Genomic DNA, 21,885 nt, shown 5'->3' with positions numbered 1-21,885 from the left:
AAGTCAAGTACATGCTTCCTCTTTATTTTTAATAATGACAAAGGTATAATTTTATTATAATCAAATAGATAGATTAGTCATTGAAAGTTGAATTTCCCTTTTTTAAAGCACTTATCTCTTCATTAATGGAGAAGATCTTAACTTTATTTTATACTAAAGGCTAAATTAGTATCCAATTTTGTTTTTTGAAATGCAACGTATAGTTGGTTAAATAAAAAAATAAGAATAAGGGTCACAAACATAAAAAAGTTACTGAAAATGATTAAGTCCTTCAATAGATCCGAAGTAATGCACATCACAAATTTGTTCCATAGGAACTTACCAATTACATGTTGAATCTAAAAGTTCCGTCCCAATTACTGAAATCAGATGCAATATTGTTGAATTTTTTCTTTTCAAGAATAAATAAATAGAGTTAAGAATAGAAAAGTTATGGCTGCCCATTTGAGGATCCTATACTTTAGTCTACCACATAAATTAAGGAACAACCCAACTTGAACTAAATTGAAACATGAATAAAAGATTGTAACAACTCATAATATTTCACAACTGAGGCATACAACATCATAAACTACTACAAAGTGTTTGCAACACTATCACCAACCCATCTGAGTCACTTACAGGTCTTTTACATGGTCCTTAACAAAGTAACAAAGTGTTAAGGTTTATGAGTTTTTATAGTCACAGCTGTGCAAGCTGGACTAAAAAACCTGGTTGATCAGACAACATAGCTAGTGAAGGTACCTATTTATCCAAAAACTCATTTACAATGCCCTAAAGACGATGTTTCAATGCAGTTAATCAGTTCAAGTCCTTGCATGTGCAGGGATGAGACGTTGACGTAACTCGTCAGGTGCATCGGCCAGTTCTGCGATGTTTTCTTTATATATAAGCAACAGGAAAAAATATCATTTAACTGAAAAATGGTAAGTTAATCACCACCATACCTTGATCTGTGAAATTGAACAAAGGTGGCACCGGTCGCCCATTTGGCAAGCTAAAACTTGGGTCTCGTAGACTATCGAAGAAGGGGTGTGCACATGCAGCCAACTGTAAATAAGAAAAAGTTAGACAATAGACTAACATTGCTGAATAATTTGATTATTATCCAAACTTCCATAGCCTTGAAGTGTAAGTTAGCCAAAATTACGTAATGATTTTTTATATAAAATAAAACTAGGTAATGATTTTAAACATTATAGGTCATCACATTTAAGAATGATCCATCTTCCTTCTTTGTACAACTTTAATTTCACTGAATTTGCGATCTAAATATAAAAGGTAAGATTTCCAAAAGCAAATTAATATTCTTACAGCAGTGCAACGTAGATTTGGCGAATACTGAAGAAGCCTTGACACAAGATCCACTGCTTCAGGCGGCATCCTCTTGTCAAAAATCTGGAAGTTACTAATTCAGTAAGATCGGACTGGAAATACTTATCATTTATGAATTACATGCAAGCCATAGGGGCAGCCGCAGAGGAAATAACTGCTAACCTTGTGCCATGGGTGAGCTTTAATCTGAGGAAACTTAAATTCATTGTAGTTCGGATTCATGCACTTTATTTCTTCTCTGGTTGGTGTCCCCAAGATCTATAGTACATAAATAAAACACATATTGAAGAAAAATATTAGATAGAATGCCAACATTGAAGAAGAGAAACATATAAAGCAAAAAGGATGGGTAAGAAATAAAAGAACAAAAAACAGTACCTTGATGATCTCCACTAACTGATCAACCCCACTCTCTCCGGGAAACAAAGGCTGCAAATAATACAGCATAGATAAGTATCAATCATAAAACATGCCTTAAATTGCCGGACCTAGTTAGTAGTACAAGGAAAGCAATTATTTGAGTGAAAGTGAAATGTTCATAGAAAGATACTTTGAATGTATATCATGTTACTTAATGTCGCAGCTCACCAAGGTAAGAAAGTTCTCATCTCAAACCAAAATGGTAAGGACGGTATACTAGACTAAACAAGTCAAGGTTTCATGACTAAACCAAAAACAAGAAACAAATTTCAAATCAGTGGTTTACACCCAAACTACAGAACAGTATGTTAACTTCAAATATCAGACAAGAAAATGCAGAACCAATTCAGAATGTTTTTTCACAAACAAATAACTTTATGAAAACATTTGATTTTGCCAGCTGAAATTAATGCTCCTTCAACATGAGAGTGGAAAGAGAAGAAAAGGAAGTAAAAATCTTGCATATGCTCACCTGTCCGATAAGGAACTCAGCCAAAACACAACCAACAGACCACATATCAATAGCAGTTGTGTATTCAGTTGCCCCAAATATAAGTTCTGGAGCTCTATAATATCGAGAGCATATGTATGATATGTTGGGCTCACCAGGTACCTACAAATGCAGCAAGATATAAGCTCGGATACAAATTATCATAATTCATAATATCCTCAAATTCTAAAGGAAGAGGAACATACCAACATCTTTGCACTCCCAAAATCACATATCTTTAACTGATGAGTCTGGGGATTAACCTGTGATATGTATCACATGTCCGTTCAATACGATTTGAAATTATAGAGATAAGTTATAAGCAGTCTAAAGTATTAAAATAATCCTCAATGGGAAATCATAGTTAAAGTTTACTACTGCAACCACAACAATCAAGCCTTACTCTCATTAGGTGAAGTTGGTTACATTAATCAAACGACACCATAATGCCCTATCATAAATCATGTCCATTGACAAAGCATTGATCTCTAAATATTTTCTAATCATTTTACTATTGGTTTTTCTTGCCCTCCCTCTTCCTCTGGATATTGGACTAACCTCCATTTGATATACTCTCCTTAGTAGGGCTTCTAACGGTGTACTTCACACATGCTCAACATTCAGTCTTATAGTTGTACAGTAAAATTTTCCTGAAGTTTAAGTGACACCTTTCTATCACAAAAGACACATGATGCACTTCGCCATTTCATCCACCGCTTGAATCCTAAGGTTTACATATCCCTCGATTTCCCCGTTGTGTTTTAAGTTAAAGTCTACTGTGTGCATAAATTTCCCCATTGTACATTCATCTGTCTATAGACAAAGGAAGATTGGTAAAACACAAAACCTGGAAAGGAGACAAGGAGAAAAAACACAAAAAACAAGGGCCAAAAGCCCACAACTCCGGCTGAGCTGTTGAAATTAAAAGACAGAAATCTTACCAATAGGTTATGGGGTTTGATGTCACGATGACAGACGCCGATCACTTGATGTAAATAATTTAATGCACGGCATATCTACAAGATAGGTGTACCAAGACCAATCAATATACTCACAAAAATAACAAGCTCAAAGTAATTACGAATTCAAATACTACGTGGAAATCCAAACTCATCACAAAATAAATGTTAACCAACTTGCAGTTGCTCTGGACTTACCTGGTATGTATAGAGTTGAACATAAATGATAGGCATATGATGGTGTGTCCGAATAAAGTTCTTTGAAACTTTGTAGACAGTTTCAGGCACATACTCCAGAACTAGGTTAAGGTACAGCTCATCTTTATCGGTAGTTGAAAAGAAACAGTGCTTTAGTTGAACAACGTTAGGATGTTCAAGCATGCGAATAACCTGGAGCTCCCTATTTTTATATCTCTTATCTTGCAGCACCTTCTTGATGGCAACTGCTTCACCAGTTTCAAGGCACTTAGCCTACAATATATATAGTATTGTCGGTAAGCAAACAAGTAATTGACAAACCTACAGAACAGTAAAGCAAAGGACAATGACATTTATTTAAACATCAGAAAATGAACACAAATACCTGAAAAACAACACCAAAAGAACCAGTCCCAACCACACGTTCAGCCATGTACGAGATTGTCTGAACCAGATAGAATAAAAGTTGATAAATGCTCAATGTTTTTCAGCAAGCCATTAATAAGATCTATAAAATATCATTATCATGTACCCATGCAAACAAATTAAGCAAAACCTTCTAAGTAATGTGACTCATGGATATGCAACAATAATGAAGTAATCACCTGCTTTGGTTGTCCATCTCGACCACCAATAGCAGTTGTAATTATTTGACCTGTTTCTGTTCCATGACCACTCACTATAGTTGCTTCTATATCCTGTATGTAATAAACTTATTACTCAAATCAGCAATTGATGGAATTTAAAATTGATTCCGAATTCATGAAACTTACAAATAAAACCAACTTGTTTTAGATATCTTGGTAGAGAGTAGAGACAGAAAGGTGCATATGTGCATACTTTTCAATATTATGAATATCTATTGATGATTTTACATTTACAAAGTAGCACAATAATGACTAAAATAGGCATTGAACTTAGGAGAGTAAGAAAAAATGAATGACAATTAATACCTTCTCATTATTCTTATTGGCTTTATCATCTCTAATTTTCATTTCATGCAATTCTTTTGGAAGTTGATCATAAGTTGGCTTCCCAGTTCTAGCTACCGTAGATACATTGGATGTGTCGACCGTAGTTTCTTGCGATGTACCTACACTCTCCGCCTGGTCTTTGCTGCCTCTCTCGACGGTATTTGTTTCCTCATTGACCTTCCCGTCAGTTTCTTGATCAAACTTAGCTCTTTTTGTGCTAGAATCTGTACTCTGAGAAGAAACAAAAGTTTCATCAGATTTAGTTCTCACCATAATTAACTTAAGAGCAACCAACGAAACCTAACTTTAGGTTTAATTTGTTAGCTAATCTATGTAAAGCTATTTGTAATGTAAGCATAGCTCTAACCAAGTGCCTTAATATGCAGGCACAAGTACAAATGACCAGTATCTACTGTTGAATGTAGATCCTCATCATCTCAAAATTACAGTTTCAAAATCATAAACATATCAAACAAACACACATCTTATGTTCTCATCAGGTCAAAAAAAATAGTGAACTTAACAATCCACAAGTGCTTTACATAGAATAACATCAGATGTAGATCATAAATTAGATAACAAAAATGGTCAAAACAAATCAAGTATATCTTCAAAAAGTATGATAATAAGTAATAACATCAGCACTAATAAGGTTAGAGAAATAACAAATGAACCATATTAAAAAAATTAAAATCCCAAAGATAATATGAAAAAATTAAATTCCCATAAACATTAAAAAATGAATATTTTAATTTCTTACATGATCTGAAGAAATGGAGGTTCTCCCAGAAGCAATGCTCTTCAGCCGTCTCATCATATTCATGGTTGTTGATTTATCCACTCAAAACCCAACAATCCAAACCCTAAATCCCTCAAATCCCACACAAAAAAATCAAACCTTTCCAACCAAAAAATCCAAACAGATAGAAGAGAGAGAAACCCAAAAACCCAAATTTCTCTCTCCCTATCCCAGTTCCTTCTCAACAACGAAAAACGAAACAACAGTTCAATGAAACCACCAAGTAAATGACAACAAACACACAAAAAATGTTTTTATGAACCCCTCTTTCTCTCTCTCTAGATTTTTTCTCTCTATCTCTCTCTAGATTTTCTCTCTCTCTCTCTCTCTAGATTTTCTCTCTCTCTTGAATCAGAGACAGACAGAGTAACCTTTGTTTTTGGTAATGAAAATCTGTGAATGAATTTTCAACGGTCAAACCAACATCCACCAAATCTAATCATTCTACCTTCAAATTTTGTACCTCAGTCAAACATAACATCTTGGCCGTTAATTGGTCATCCATAAAAGTCATACGGTCCAGATCTTTTAGTATTGCGAGATAAAGCAAAGTTGGGGTTTGGTGAGAGGAAGTTATGGAAACACCCTCCATATTATCATTTATAGTTTTTAAAATTATTAATCTGTTTTTAGATTATCTACCACTAGTGTGTACAGGCACTTCGTGCCTGTCGGCGAATATTGTGTGATATTATTCAGTTTTTATATATTTTATTTGTTGTGTTTGATGTACTTTATATTATATTTTTTGTGTTTATGATAATGTTTAATTTAATATGAGATATATGGTTAATTAATGTATTGGTGGTAGTTACTTAAGATTATATAGTTTTTTTGTAAAAATTAAATAATGTGAAGGGCAAAATAGGAAATAAAAATTATACCATGATGAAAGTTATTTCAAGTTTTGGCTTTATATATAGTGTAGAAGTATAGATGTATGTGTTTTCTAAAAAATAATTATTTATCAAATCGAGTTTGTTTATGTCACATTGGAAGTCAATTTGAGAATATATCACATTATTCTCATATCTAATGTGATCGATTTGAATTTATGCCCTTTTTTAGATTATTAATTTGTATTCTATATTAAGTATAGAAATTAAATTAAAAAAAATAAAGAGTTATATTTAAAATCACATAAAATCGCAAAAACATATTGTCTGAATCTAGGTCTTTCAAACTAATAATTATTAAAAATATGATTTTTAATGAAAATGCATTCCTATCTTCTTGAAAAATAGTCTATTACTTTCGCAAAATGTTTATACTTCCTCTAATATTCAATTTAGTAGTATACAATTTACTAGTATTGATGGTCATATTAACCAATTTACTAGTAACTTTTATATAGGGAGAGTGACTTGTTAGTTCCAGAAATTATTTCACTATAAATCTTATACATAGAGAATAAATAATCTTGTGGTGAGTAACCAACATGTTTACTCCGTACTAAAAGTGATATATATGGTAGTGGTGATGCTGCAAAATATCATTAGTAGTCCATGGACAATTTAATCCAATATCAATTTCAATCTCTCATGTTTTTTCGATCTTATCAGTTTGCTTCCTTAAAAATTGAAAAACCAAAATGGTCCCGAAAATTTTCAAATGTATGCCAAATTAGTTTTTGTTAGGTCTCGGGTTCGAGTCTTGTGGATAGAAAAATGTCCGTTAGGAGAGTTAGCCTCATGTGCAAGTAAATGTTCCCGACTCGGACAAGATTGTCTCAAGTGAGAGAATACATGTGGGAAACAAAAAAAATAGTTCTTGTTAACATGTTTTACAACACATGATATACTAATTTGACCCGAATTTAAAATTGTTTTGACCATTTTAGATTTTTATTTTTTGAAAGACTAAACATGTAATGTTGAAAAAATATGAACATTAAAATGAATATTTATCCTACATATTGTAAAATAATTGTGTAAAATCCAATAAAAGAATAAAAGAGGAAAGGAGAGCAACCATTAGAAAATTATTGTTTTTCAAGGGTCGGTAAAGGTGTGTCTTTTAAGACTTTTTCTTGATAAATTTAATGGATATTTTATAACTAAAATAACATGAATCTAACCCGGAACCAATTCCCCATAATTTAATTCTTTCAAACTTAATGCATCGATATTTCTACGCAATGCTCTGTTTCAGGTCAAACTTATTAAATTGGTAAGAGAAAAGATAATAAGGAAGAAGAATAAATCTTTTTTGTATCGAGTGTAGTTGCTAATTTTGATGATTTATGGTATGAGTTATACTCCAAGTAATTTATTGTCTTCTCGTTATTAATACCATACATATCATCAAACCAGTTAGTGTACTAGTATATGATATAACAGTTTAACAGTAGTTTACTAATTAAAAAGTTAATTTTAAATAAAAATTGGTCGGTATGATCGGTACGGTTCAATTAAAAATTGGCCGATATAATTAGTTTTAGCCATTTTGACTGATATGATTGCATGACTAGTATAATTATTGTACCATACTGGTATTGGGACCGGTTCAACTGGCTGGTATGAAACAGTTTTAACACTATTTGTTTATGTTTAGTCTTATCAATAATATTTTTCTTATAGCTCAAATTTCAACTAAAATTTACACCTTTAGTATTATTGAGTTCATAATATATTTTAAAAAAACTCTAATAGTTTTCTAAAACAATACTATTCAAAAATATTTTAGCCTATAAATCTAACGGAAAAACAACTTAAGATCAATTAAAAGCAAAAAATAACAATGAACCAATTATAAAACATAAGATAATTTAAAGAACCGATTTGAAACATAAAAAACTTACATAATGAACCTTATAAAAACTAATTCGAAGGATACATACAGTAATTTTGCTCACTTTCAAATACACTGGTCTGGAATACAATTTTGTTTAGCTATATTTGTAGAATGTCCAACACAACACGAATCATTGGGCCTAAATGAGAACAAAAAAGGTTGTAGCCCGAAAAATGTTGGGCTAAAATTTAGATTATAGGATCCATGAGTACACCAACCTTATACGTAATCTCACTAACAGAAACACTGGCCCAGTCAAAACTTTTACACATGAAAAAAACATTTGGATGTGCTACTTGCTAGTTTGCTACAAGCCCACTAATAAGGAGGATTTTTTTTTTTTCCAGAAGTAACATTTGAACAATCTTAGACAATGATTTTAATTATTTCTATATTATAATGTTTAAATATATTTCCACACGAACAAGTTGTAAAGAATTCATAGTTGTAGTCATATTCTTTAAGGCTACAATTAGTTGCTTCAAGTTAATTGGGGGGTATGTGACTCGTGTTGGATTGGGTAGTATTTATGGGGAAATGGTCTAACTCCTCTTTATTTTTTTAATAGATACAATGATATCAACCCTTCAATGATTTATTCATAATGAAATATAAACAAAATATTGATTTAAAATTTGACATCGATCACACAAGGGACGTGATTTAAAGAGAGATCTTGTTGTTACTGCAGAAAAAATTATTATATATTAGGCTTAATTTATAACTCAAAAAGTACATAAAATAAAACTACCTAGATTCAATACATAATCTGAAAATAAATAGAGTAGTTTTTAGATTTTGGCTTCAAAATCTCCATTCACAATTGTTTTGGCCACCACGGCCAGGCGTTGATCATTCTCTATCCATGCATGTGTCGATCCACAATTGTGATATCCAATATACCTTGTGGATCCATCTATTCTCCTAGGGTTTTTAAGTCAACATGGTCTTCGGGTTTAAAGGTTGTCACAGTCAATAGTTATAATTGGATTAACTCTAAGTCTAGACTCAGGTTCAAAAAATGACTCACCACTATATGAGGTTGGATAAGGGACAAATCTTACCAAACCCAACCTGACTATGCTCACCCATATCTTTTTCTATAGAGTTGTACTCATCACCTTAATTATAAAAATAGATATCCCCATTTTTATTTGCTTTATTGTTAGGGTTATGTCAACAAGTGTCCTAAGTTAGTGATTAACGAATCAATAAAAGAAAATTTTGCATTGAAAAATCAAGTTATCACTTTTCAATGATTTAAATATAACACATTCTCATAAAAAAACATTTTTTTAATGATTCCTTAACTGCATCTACTTTAAAACAGTTGTTAACATTTTCTATTGTTAATTCAAATTATGATCACAACCAACCAGACTTAATATGGTTAATAGATTATTGAAAATTTCTTAAGTATGATATTTTTGTCATCTATATGAAAAATATTTTGTCAATAAAAACAAAACAAATTACAATAATTTTTACCTCTTAAAAAAGATTATTTGGTAATTGTTGGATAAAGAAACATCGATGAAAAAGAATTATAGATCACAAAGATGCCGATAAATTAAAGTAAGACGGCATATACCTGATATAATAGATGAGTCACATGATTCTACTTGTTCCATTTGGAAAACAATAATTTCATTCTTATTTAATCTCATATATTATTTTATAATTTATTATAACTCTCTTCATAAAATAAGAACAATATATACATTTTTTTCGTAATAGTAAACATCGTTCTTATTCTTATTTGGATCTCATAACATCTACATTTTCTCATTAACATCTATATCTCTTTTCACTTTCCTTTAGCAAAGAATAACCAAGAATTATTCTTATTTAAGAATAAAAATCAGAAAATAAGAATAGCACACTAAAAAGTAAAAATATTCTTATCTATTAAAAACAACTTTTAAAACAACCATTATGGTTGCTCTAAATATTCATAAACAAAGAATAAGAATCAATTTTAGCTCTTGTTGGCAAAGTGTTAAGCACAACATTTTCTGTTTGGATTACTTAATATAATAAATGGACCACCTAAAAAGGTCATCATAATTAATGGGTAAAGCTTTCAAGTTGTAGTTTTTGGACAATCCCATCAAAGTCACTTCATACCTCACATTGACATTTTCACAAAGGGCTTTTGAAGATAGAGGGTGCTAATAATGTCTCAAGATGTATTTTTCTAATCCCATCTAATACATCCAACTCTTCCCATCATTGTCTAAATATAATGATTCAAGGGTGTAGGGTTACTGGAACCCACCACCATGTGTTTGAAGGAATGCATCAAAACATTAACGTAACATATGTTGTCTTATGTTAATAGTTCACAATAAAACAATAATATCAATAATAATAAAAGTTTAATTTTTTAATTAATATGACATGTTTTTATTTGTGTGAGACAACATATAAAATAAAATCTATACACAAGGAGGAGAAGGAAAGGGTTGGGTGGTAGCTTATACTGTAATATTGTAATAATATATAAAAAGGAATAGGCCCATAAGATAATGTCCTAAAGCTAGCAAAACTAAAATGGCCAACTACTATTCCCTTATTTCGGATAACCTTTCATTTTCTTGACTTTAATAACTTTGTCCAAACCTACAAGTTTTGGGATTTGAGAGATCCTTGCTTGTGATCCTCACGTATATCTTTTTGTGTATGTATGTGCATGCATGAAACTGGGAAGATAAAGAAAGAGAGATAAAGAACATGATTCATACCTGAATTATTTGGTACGTCAAAAATATATATTTAGAAATTGTTGGATCATTTTATAAATAAACAATAAATGATAGGAAAGAAACAAGTTATGTCACACACATTATATATGTTGTTTATGTTTTATATTATTTTTTACAATCTCCTTTAAGTTGTATAAATCAAGTAAAAACATAGAAAAGACTTTTCTAGCTAATATCCACTCCATCTATCTTTTTAAGATAAAAATTCTTATTTTATATATAGAAAAGACTTCACGACTTATACAGCTCATTTGAAGTTCTAACATATCAATCACTCATATAACATAATAGTCTGAGTATATATTTAAGTAAATTAGATTTATCAACGAGGCCCAACATAATTAGTTGATATGTAGTTTGATAATTTGATTCCTTATGCACATTACCACTAGTCTCACTTATTCGTATTTAATAATCTCTACTCAAGAGTATTAGACTCACTATCAAACAAGAAAAAATTTATACCCTTTCATTATATCAACCATTCATATTTATCAATACTGATCCTTAAATATTAATAATATCAATTAATGGTGATAATATATTGTTTGTGTGTAAATTTTTATATTGATAATATATAGACATTATAATTCCTTTGTGATGAAAAATGATTAGATTTTTATTTGTTGTGAGATATATTAAAAAACAAAAGTTCCCTTCAATACATCTTATCATGGCCGAAGAATAAAATCAGAATGGGTTTAATATCCAAAGAAGCATCCAGCGGGGTTTGTTGGAAGGTGCTCCACATTGGAGGGCCCAAATATGCATATCTATGACTCTGTGAGTTCCTGGATTATGGTGAATTGTCTACAATAATATTGCAACGTTCATGAAGTGGAAAAGAAGATACATTGTTCCAAATTATGTCTCAAACTATATATTAAATTAACGATAATAAAAATAATATTAGTTTTTAATTAATATGATAAATTTTTATTAATTTAAGACATGATTTTAGACAACAAATCGTTAATACGTGCAAGCCATTCATGGAGTGGTAAATTACAATTGACAGAACATTAAATTTCTATCTAGGTACACTAGAAATGGCCAAAAAAGCTTCTTACTCAGAAACTTATGGAGAATGTCAAGATCCTCATATCTATTAAATTATTAATTACATTATTGGGAAATATGAGGTGTAATTATCAATTCAGATGCATGACATCTGTTTCTTTAAGCAAGAGTCACTATCCCAGTTAGAAATTCACTCTAATCTTCCAAAGTTGATACTGTTTGCCACCAGTAACAAGTTCACAATTATCTATTGGGATTTTGGAAACTATAGGCCAAAATCATCGATCGGAATCACCTATCTTATTTATGTTTTATTTTGTGTTTCAAGTTAATTAGAAAACTTTATCCAATTTAAAAGAAAAATTATAAAAATATAAATTAATATTTTAATGTTATTTTGTGAAGTTTAATCTGTTATGAAAACGAAAATTCTGAACATAGGATCATTACCCGAAAATGATTGACCTTATCCGGATTTAATTGGCTAGCTCACTATCAATTCACTGGTAAGACTTTGTATGGTTGTATAAAATAGATAGTATAATTGATGTTTTTTGTTCTATATTTTTTATAAACTCTTGCATCCATGAAAAGAAAATGGTTTTTAATACAAATTTATATATTATGGTACAGTCTTGTGACTCTTGTCACATCCTATAATTCTATAGCTTGTAGTTAAACATATTAATTAGTGCTTCCTTAAAGAAGAATGATTTTAGATGGCGACTCTTATAGCAGTTATAAATAACATTTTTGTTTTTTGTTGCAACTGAAGTGATTCAGTGTTTGGTTGGTTTCTTTATTTTGGTTGAAGAGCACAACTTGTCCATAGAAACTGTCATAGTGGTTTAATGGACTTTGGAGTTTTTGAAGTATCCAAATGTACTTTCTTATATATATTTTTCATATGTTTGGTATCTTCAGAACTCCATTAATCATATGATTGACTTGGCTTAAAAAATATAGTTAGAGAAAAGTGATAAATTATTTTTAATTAAATTGAGTTTTCAAATTTATATTATTATTATTCTCAATATACTCTTAAAATTTATCAACTTCTATCTTTTATTTTCACACACTCTTGTAGACCATATGAAGATAACTTAACAATTTAATTTCAAAGTTAACTTGTATTGCAAATGGTATTTAACTAGATGCATAATTACTAGATAGTTGTACTAGTTTCTTTTCATTTTTTACTAACTCAATGTTTTGTATTTTTTTTATTTAATCTAACTTGTGATATTTTAGTGAGAGAAATTTTTTTAGTTTAATGATTTGGTTGAATTTTTAAACAATCTACATCATTTTTTCCTTTTTATAAGACACTATTAGACAATTTAGGGTAACTACTCTTTCATCTATTTTTCCTTCTATCTTCTTTCTTTTTTACCCATCCCAAATACACAACATAATGGCCTATCAACTAAATAGTTTTTATCATAAGTATAATTTTTTGAACCATTAATCTTTCTTTGAAACAAACTAACATTTAAATAAGATTAAGACTTTCAAATTTATGCATAAAATTTTCTTACAATATACATTGTTGATTTGTATTACTTTTGTTTGAGAGTTAATAAAATTAACATATAAATGATGAATGATTTGCTGATAGTATAAAAAATACTTACACTGCCAGTATACACATATTAAATCCTAAGATTAAATTATATATTTTTTGTTTAAAAATGAGTGTTATTCATTTTTGGAAAGCAATGAGTAAGATTATTTGATATAGATTATATCAATTAAATTATATTTTTATATTCAAAATCACATATAATAATTTTAATTACTATAAGAGTTTAAAATCTGTGCACGAACAGTATAAAATTTTTACATTATCAGCATATCATCTATCAGTGATTTATTTTACTTTTGTTTGAGAAATGATTTGTCGACAGTGAAAAAAATATTTAATGTATAAATATTAAATCCTTACTACAAATACTATAATATTAATATAAATAGGTCCATTGTTAAGCATAATAGGAAAAAAAGTCTTCTGCCGCTCATGTGAGTCTAATAAAAAGAGAAAAGTTTTATGACACAAAAACTCTCCACAGTCCACACCAACCGAACAATTGGCTGTTGAAAATGTTATGCTAAATTCTTTATCCATGAGAAAATGTTACTTTGTTTATTAACATATGTTAGTGCCTTATGAATAGAGGGTAAATTTATGTACACAGGGTAAAGAACTAAAGACGTTTACTTTGTTTATTATCATATGTTACTATCTTATGAAGAATGAATAATGATGGAGAATAAACTATGAATAATATAATGATAATATAAAAAATTCTTAGACCATTAATATATACATTTTTTTCACCTATTTTAATCATTATCATGTAAAAATCTTTATTCTAAGATAACATTACAGTCTAAAATTATCAACAGCAAATGAAGCCTCTCGTTTTCCGAAACGGCGTTGCACTTCACAATCCACCCTCCTCGTGTCAGAACCTTATTGGTTTTATGTACCCATAGCCAGACAATGCCAAACCCTTACCATTAATGTTCCCAACGCTTCTCCCAACAACTTCTGTAATCTCATTTAATGCAATCCCAGATACACACTACACCACCATGCCCAATATCCATCCATGCATACCATCACCTTCAAATCTCAACACAGCCACCTTAACGTAATATTTTCTAAGAGTATAATATTTATACATTGTCAATATAAAATTGGTATATTATATACAATTTTTATTACTTTTATTTAAGAGTGAACCATAATTAAATATAAATAATGAATGATACATTAACAACATAAACAACTCTTACTTTATAAGTATATATATATATATATACATTTTCTCTTTATAAAATAAAACTTAATCAGAACTCTTCCATACTTAACATGGAGCAAAATAGAGAATTATATGTTCCAAAAACAAATGGCAAATTTCATTATATAGAGCAAACTAGAAACATACATGGAATTAAAATAACATTTTTTTTCATTCCTCCATTCTTTTTTCAGCTAGTGGAGCAAAACATGAGGTCAACCGGAGTCAATACCCGAACCACGACCCTTGCCTTGTGTTAAGGAACCAAACCAAACCCAACCCGGTTTAAGATCCTTATCACCATGCAAGGACTTCTTTTTTTCTTCTCACCGGTTCGTTCTTGACTCAACACCCTCACCCACATTCTTCAAAAAAAACCCAACCCACGCGTCCCTTACACGCGCTACTATTTCACCCTTCAACTTACACTTTCACCAACATGAAACAATAACCTCAAAAACACTATAGAGAGAAGAAGAAAAATTAACTTTCACAATGAAGCGCAGCTTTGATCTTCTGAACGGTGCACGAGATTAAGTTGTTTACAGTCTCCACTGATTCTACGGTGAGCTTGGCCGTAGGGAGACTATTCACAAGGATTTGAAACGCCACCGTTAGAAGGGACCCACTTACACGGTTCTCACCACCGTTATTACTGTCATTGGCTCCACCGTTATGCGGCCCGTCAGGTACAATGGCAAACCCTGACGGTAGCAATGCCACGTAAGCTGAGTCACCGCCGTTCATGACAACGTGCATGGCTGGAATATCAACCGGCGCGTAAACCACAAGCGACCCAGCTGCGTCTATGGATGTCTCTTGAAGTATCAGCATGCTGCTCTGGTTAGAATTCATAGCCTGTAACATAGGAAAACAAAATAAGCAAAAATAGAAAAAGAAATAATGTCAAATACTATTATTAACAAGATAATTAACGTGTTGTCATTTTCGTGAAGTTCACGTGTGAGTGAAGATAGTCAAACCATGTGATGCAATCACTTTTTCTCAGATTTTTCTTCTAACAAGACTTAAAAAGTAGTAAAATTAAAAGTGATTCCAAAAAATAAATTGAGGTCAGAAACCCATAAAGGTGACAACCGTCCTATATTTTGACTTATATAAACTTATTTCACTGATTCATCAAATTTTGCCTTCATTCAAACTTCCCAAATTTCCAAACTTGTCCTCTCATCAATATCCTATTTCTTATCCAAACACTACGCGACAATAACTCCTTAATCATATATTCATAATAAGTTTTTAGGTAATTAATTAATTATACACTTCAGCAACCAAGGACCTTTTTTGTAAATATCATTTAAAAAAAAAGTCATTTCTATAATAAAAAGGACTAACAATCACATATTAACAATAATTATATAAGCAAAGTAAAAATTATTGTATAAAGAGAGAGATGATAATTCATACGCTGGCTCGTAGGAGAGAAACGCAATTGCCATGATCTTGACCTTTAGCGATGTGAGCCATTTCCTGCATAGGACCACCATTGGAGAGGATATCCCACTCGCTTCTAAGCCTCTCATCACGTAAGAAATCGAATAGTCTCTGAGATGAAACAGGAAGCCACACAGAAGTGGCGGCGCTCAGCACGACACCCGGTGGCTCACCGGGATCGTCGACACTCTTCCGTGTCATGACTCTCACGTCCTCGTCTACGTTCCCAGGGTTCAGTTTGTTCCATTTGTGAACCGTTGATGCGCAAACTCCAGCACAGAAGTTGTTTGTCATGCGTTGTGCTAACTTCAGCATGCTACGTCTTCCACCCGCAGTTATAGCTATACCATAATAAATGCAACACCGTTTAGATTAGTTAAGTGTTTAGTACAAATACATTTTCTACTATATATTAATTCAAAATCAATGCTACAAATATCTAAACACTTATGCTTAACTTTTGTCATTGCAACCTTATTAAATATGCACTACATCGTAAAATTACCATCAATCATTAATATTTGATGTGTCAAGCTATGTGAATCATATTCAAAATGGGAATGTTCCTTTCAATTTTTTTTCATTTATTCTATACCTATAAAATAATTATAAGTGAATAAAACAAAACGTGATAAAAAGTTTCAAATGACAAATTTATGGTGGAGTTAGTTAATTAGTTATATACCTGAGTGGTCTCGGGCGAGTGTCGCGGAGGACATAAGGATGGCGAGGCACTCGGATTGGCGTTGTAGGGTGGCGACCCAGCGTTGAGCGCCGAAGCCCATGCCTGAGCTCAACAAGGACCGGTAGAGCTGGTGGACCTGGCTTTCCTCGTATTCTGCATGTTCCACCCATGTCACCTGCCCAAAAACAACCAAGCCTTATTATTAATGCAAAACACATTTCAAGCCAAGTTTTGTAACTTCCTATTTAATTCAACCTTAAGTGCAACACATTTCTCATATATTCTAATAATAGCCATTGAATTTATGCCTTTCTCATGTGGCTAAACATTTAGTAAAATACTTTGGTTTTTGTATTGTGAATTAATAGTGCAAAACAAAAGAATATTAGAAAGGCAAATTTTGGAAAAGGTATGATTGGGCACAAAGACAAACAAGGGTATCTCATAGACCTAGTCTAACTACATAAAATATTAGCATTAAGATAAAGTCAAGGAGGATTTACAGGAGCAACTACATCGAGATTTGCCATTGAAATGTGATGTGTAACTCACCACCAAACAAATACCGTGAAGAAACAGACAAAATAGCCAGTCCTTGATTTTTGACTATAGAGTCTGCATTTATGTGAATATTATATAATAGACCTATGGTTAATAGGGCTCGAAGCAGGTCACATTATGTCTCGTGATTGGAATAGAAACATCATATTATTTTTTTAATTGTACGTGCAAGATTACAAGGCAAACTGTTTAACTAGGGGATATATAATTAATGTGTTCGAGGTACAGAAATTTGTGGGAGAGGCTTCTATGAATCTTCGAATAAATTTATGGATTATCCTAGATTTTATGCCACATGGGGTTATATTATTGAAATAGTTTATGGGGTATATAAAAGATCAATTGTTGAAAACTTGAAAATGGGTATAGTTTTTAATTATTTGAGAAGCATCCAACACAGGTGCAGTTGGGCAAATTCTTCGAGAAATGGGTATTAAATATTTTGTATGGGAATTATCACTGACAGAGTAGTTATATAGTGAGCATTCACTAGACTATAAAGCTAAGTTACTTCGAACTAGGCGCTTTTTTATATATAAAAAAATAATAGCTTGGAAAAGCAAAAGCCCCGTGATTCCTTGGCATAATGTTTTGACTCACTTGAATATGCTAAACTCAGCTTCTAGGTTCTAGTTGCAGAATAAAGGTAATTAAAATCCAAAACAACATAATATACATTTTGGTAAGTTGAGTTTGCTGCATGGTGAAGGAGAATAGTACATAATATATTAAAGTTGTTCAAAACACAAGGTATGGAGTAATGTAAATCAATTTTTACTGTCTTATAGAAATTGGGGGAGCATAAAAACACTAGTACACTAATGATAACAAAAAAGAGGATATGCAATTTTGTTACCTTGGAGTAACCATTAGGCATATCTTGCACAACACAACCGGAAGGAAGCCTCCTACAGTTCGGAAAAGTCGGTGCACCGGAAGTTTCGCGGATGGTGTCTACGGACACATCCACCACAGCCCATACGCCTTCGGCGTGCTGCTTGCAAAACCGGAGGAAATTCACCTCACGGACCGGAACCAAAGGTGATAGAACTTGAAGCTCAGCATTCATCTAAGCACCAATTACATTTATAGGGTAAAAAAACCAACCATTTTACCTTTAAAGAAAAAGGCTAACTAGTACTAAAGTATTAATGCAACAAGATAATTTTAACTTACTAGTTGAAGTGCACCATTTCTGGTTCCATTAATTCCATTAGATATCACTTCAGTAGTAGAGGTTGTAGCAATCATAGAAGAAAACATCTCTGCCCATCGATTCTGTTGGGAAAAGATAAAAACAAATCAGTAATGACACATGTTTCACCATAAAATGTGAAAATAATTTAGGAAGACAAATACCCAAATGTTATACAACACAATTATGGAGAAAGGCCTGTTGTCCCAAATGGTATTCCAAACTATGTTTTGAACTAATGATATTGAAGCAAAAACAAAAATAATAATAAACATTTAATTTTTTTCAACTAACATAGTATATTTTCATTGGTCCGGAACATAGTTTGAGACCTTTTATGAAGGACAGATCTTTTTGCACACTACTATTACTATATGAAGATATAAAGTGTATCAATTATTACACATGTTATATCATAACAAAGAGTAACATGTAAACTTTGTCCTAAACTTTAAGTAAATTGAATGACTTAATTACCGCATCCATTAGAGTCTCAACAAGGGCCAAGCTGTTTATGATGACCATTCCACTCTCTCTAGAAGCCTCAGACACAAAACCATTGGGTCTTAAGCCAATGCAAGGGGTGAATGTCCTTAAGTATTCCTCATTGTTCAGAATTTCCCTCCCTCCTTCTAAACTCCTTATCCAAAGAGGCTCACCAGTTTGTGCCAACTTCACCAACTCATCCATTGCAGACAAAGCAAGCTCCAATAACATAGACCTCTCCATTGATCTATCAAAGCCGCTAACCATAGCGCCCGGTGTTGGTCTAGTGGAATGAGACACTATGGCTAAAGGACTAGACATGCCCCCGATTCCGAAATCCGACCCGGAAGGTAATGCTGAAGGCACAGTGCTCATTCCACCAAAGCCATTACTATTGCTACCAACTCCAAGTTCTAAACTTGAATTTGGCAATTGAGGAGCAATCGAGTTTGTCGATATGGGTCGGCCTAAAAACTTGCCAGCGAGCACACAAGCGCGGTCTAGTTCATCTTTCAACCTTGCATTCTCAATCCAAAGATGTTGTTCCTCTACTGAAATGTCACCAATAATAGCTGGTCCCCCACAATTTGAACACATTGGGTTCCTCATAGCTTCCCTAATTGACATGTTCTCAGCTCTAAGCTTATCATTCTCTTGCCTAAGCAGTGAATTCTCATGGCGCTCCAATTGTGTCTGGTACAATTGTACAAAACCAACAAAAAAGGAATAACATGAAGGAAAAAAAATCAATATGGTCCATAATCAAAAGCCTCAAAAAGTAAAAGAAAATGACTTGAAAAGTGTTGCTCAGTGTGGTTATACACTTATACCTTCATTTGGGTTCTTCGATTTTGGAACCAAAACTTCACTTGCCTGGTTTCCAAGCATAGCCTTTTGCTTAGTTCTAGTCTTTGCTTCTCATCTGGGTGTGGACACTCCTTAAACAACCTACAAACCCCAAAAACAAAAAAAAAACATCAGATTCTTAAAAAAAACAAAAACAACATAACATAAAGTTACTAAAATGGTTGAAGAAAAACATATATACGATTCAAGTTCTTGTATTTGCTGAGGAGTGTGTCGGTGATAACGTTTTTTCCTTGGAGGTTTGTCGGCAGCATCTTGTTCATCACCAGAAACACCATCCATGTTATCACTACCAGATCTACTTTCATGTTCTTCTCTGCTCCTTCTCAAACCATTCACCTCAAAATTATTATTACTATTATTATTCTCACCCATCGATCTATTCACATGTTGATCTCCTTGCCCATCTATATTAGTTTGCTGCGTTCATTTCATTTGTTTAAAACAAAAAAGTTATAACAAATAAACATCACAGTACAACAAAACTACACAAAAGTAAAGGGAACAAGATCTCTCACAAGTGCAAGAGACAACCCTGGAGAGTTGAACATGGATTTGGCCAAAGTTGAAGTCATGAAGGGAGGGTGTGAGATTGCACTAGAGGGCATTATTCTATTGTTGTAGTTGTTATCTGTAGTGGTACCGTTGTTATATGCAATATCTGATAAGTTTCTCACACCACCACTGTTGTCTAAAAACCCTCCAAAACTCATTAAAGATGCCACTTTTTTCGTTTTTTGGTGACAAGTTACCAGCCCAGAATTTTCAAACAAAAGTAAACTACAAAAGATGAACTGGGTCACTCAGAAATAATCTTATATACTTGAGAGAACAACCAAGGAGGAAACTTTGAAGCTAAAATATAGACAGAGAGATAGAGGAAACAAAAGGATAAAGCTTCCTAATGTGTCAACTCTCTCTACGTCTATGTAGCAAAAAAATAAAAATGGTGTTTTTCTTCTTCTTTTGTTGTATAATAATAATATAGGAAGAAAGAAAGAGAAAGAAGGCAAGTTTGGCACTTCGTTCTCTAACCCTCTATTTAGTGTCTCATACTCATTGTCTAGAACACTGAGTTTGGGTTAAAAGGAGAAGGATAGAGGAACCCTAGTGTGTTGTGTGTTTGTGATATCATCTAGTTCCTTGACTATTGTAAAAGCTGTGAAGGGAAAAAAAACAAAAGTGTTTAAGAAAAGGGTTAGAAAAATGAGATGGTTATAGAATTTTGGACACAAGAGAGAGAAGATAAAACGAAACATGTGGACTATGGGAAACCATACAAATAAGATGAATCCAAAAAGGGTTGGTTGACTATTAACACTGTGATTTGCTTTCTTACTTTTGTTCTCTGTATAGCTAGAAAGCCTGTGAAAAATATTGGAAAAGTTAAGTGTTTTGAAAAGGAATCACATTTTAGCTTCCTTTTTTAGCTTCTTTTAAGAGTGTATTATTTTTGCTGTGAAAAATTATTGAATGTGAAATGGGTGAGAACCTTAATTTGAAGCTTGAATTCATCCTTTTTTAATAAAGGTGAATTTGGATCTTTCTCCTACCCTGGCTTAAGATATTTCACGTGTTTGTGCCTATGTTGGACCACTAAATTTTCTAATTCATTCTATCTCTAACTTGTTGTTATTGGTGGTACTTTTTACAAGTGTGAAATTGAGATTGAATACCTTAGCAATGATGTGGTAAGATTGAAATTTAATTTACTATCCTCTCCAGTAAAAATATTATCTTCCTGTATTTCTTTCTCTTGAATTTTCAATAATAAAAATATAATTTCATAATAAATAAATAAATAAATATATCATTATATATTATCTTTTATTTATTATTGTATGATATTTATCTTTCCAGTAATGGAAATGATGAAATGTTAATATGATGTCATAAGAGTTTTAAGGAGGAGGATAGTCTATTAACAAGTAAGTTTGTTTTATGTGTGAATGAACAAAAATATCAATAAAACTACTTTTACCACTACTTGATTTTTTCATATAATTAGCTTTGTGCTAGAGTTTTCGTTCCAGCATATATTTACTTTCCACAACTCTCCCTACATGTAAGTCTCATACA

General features: G+C 32.0%; 2 protein-coding genes across 2 annotated transcripts; both read right to left on the bottom strand.

Moving 5' to 3' along the window:
• On the bottom strand, positions 476-5,475 carry LOC109360939 (shaggy-related protein kinase theta-like). The gene is made up of 13 exons (XM_019606166.1): positions 5,137-5,475; positions 4,356-4,607; positions 4,008-4,100; positions 3,788-3,847; positions 3,403-3,675; positions 3,187-3,261; positions 2,452-2,508; positions 2,228-2,368; positions 1,714-1,764; positions 1,498-1,593; positions 1,315-1,398; positions 948-1,050; positions 476-868 (listed from the first exon to the last, which is right to left on the bottom strand). Exons 1-13 carry the CDS (start codon positions 5,197-5,199, stop codon positions 807-809), a joined length of 1,410 nt encoding a protein of 469 aa, XP_019461711.1. The 5' UTR covers positions 5,200-5,475; the 3' UTR covers positions 476-806.
• Positions 14,640-20,519, bottom strand: LOC109360785 (homeobox-leucine zipper protein ANTHOCYANINLESS 2-like). The gene is made up of 10 exons (XM_019605906.1): positions 20,325-20,519; positions 19,988-20,226; positions 19,770-19,887; positions 18,931-19,632; positions 18,435-18,536; positions 18,115-18,327; positions 16,698-16,872; positions 15,986-16,353; positions 15,030-15,415; positions 14,640-14,974 (listed from the first exon to the last, which is right to left on the bottom strand). Exons 1-9 carry the CDS (start codon positions 20,517-20,519, stop codon positions 15,041-15,043), a joined length of 2,487 nt encoding a protein of 828 aa, XP_019461451.1. The 3' UTR covers positions 14,640-14,974; positions 15,030-15,040.

This window comes from Lupinus angustifolius, chromosome LG11 (genome assembly GCF_001865875.1).
Source record: "Lupinus angustifolius cultivar Tanjil chromosome LG11, LupAngTanjil_v1.0, whole genome shotgun sequence".
NCBI classification, from domain to species: Eukaryota; Viridiplantae; Streptophyta; class Magnoliopsida; order Fabales; family Fabaceae; genus Lupinus; species Lupinus angustifolius.
The sequence above is the reverse complement of the archived record's forward strand: the minus strand, read 5'-3'. Positions and strand labels throughout refer to the sequence as shown.

Excerpts from the sequence above, each read along its gene's own strand:
- LOC109360939 (XM_019606166.1), bottom strand. The coding sequence starts at position 5,199 with ATGAATATGATGAGACGGCTGAAGAGCATTGCTTCTGGGAGAACCTCC. Across the intron at positions 2,509-3,186 it reads TCAAACCCCATAACCTATTG|GTTAATCCCCAGACTCATCA; the intron begins GTAAGATTTCTG and ends TACATATCACAG. Across the intron at positions 869-947 it reads GTTCAATTTCACAGATCAAG|AACTGGCCGATGCACCTGAC; the intron begins GTATGGTGGTGA and ends AAAACATCGCAG.
- LOC109360785 (XM_019605906.1), bottom strand. The coding sequence starts at position 20,519 with ATGAGTTTTGGAGGGTTTTTAGACAACAGTGGTGGTGTGAGAAACTTA. Across the intron at positions 20,227-20,324 it reads CAGGGTTGTCTCTTGCACTT|CAAACTAATATAGATGGGCA; the intron begins GTGAGAGATCTT and ends AAATGAACGCAG. Across the intron at positions 16,354-16,697 it reads ACTCGCCCGAGACCACTCAG|CTATAACTGCGGGTGGAAGA; the intron begins GTATATAACTAA and ends ATTATGGTATAG.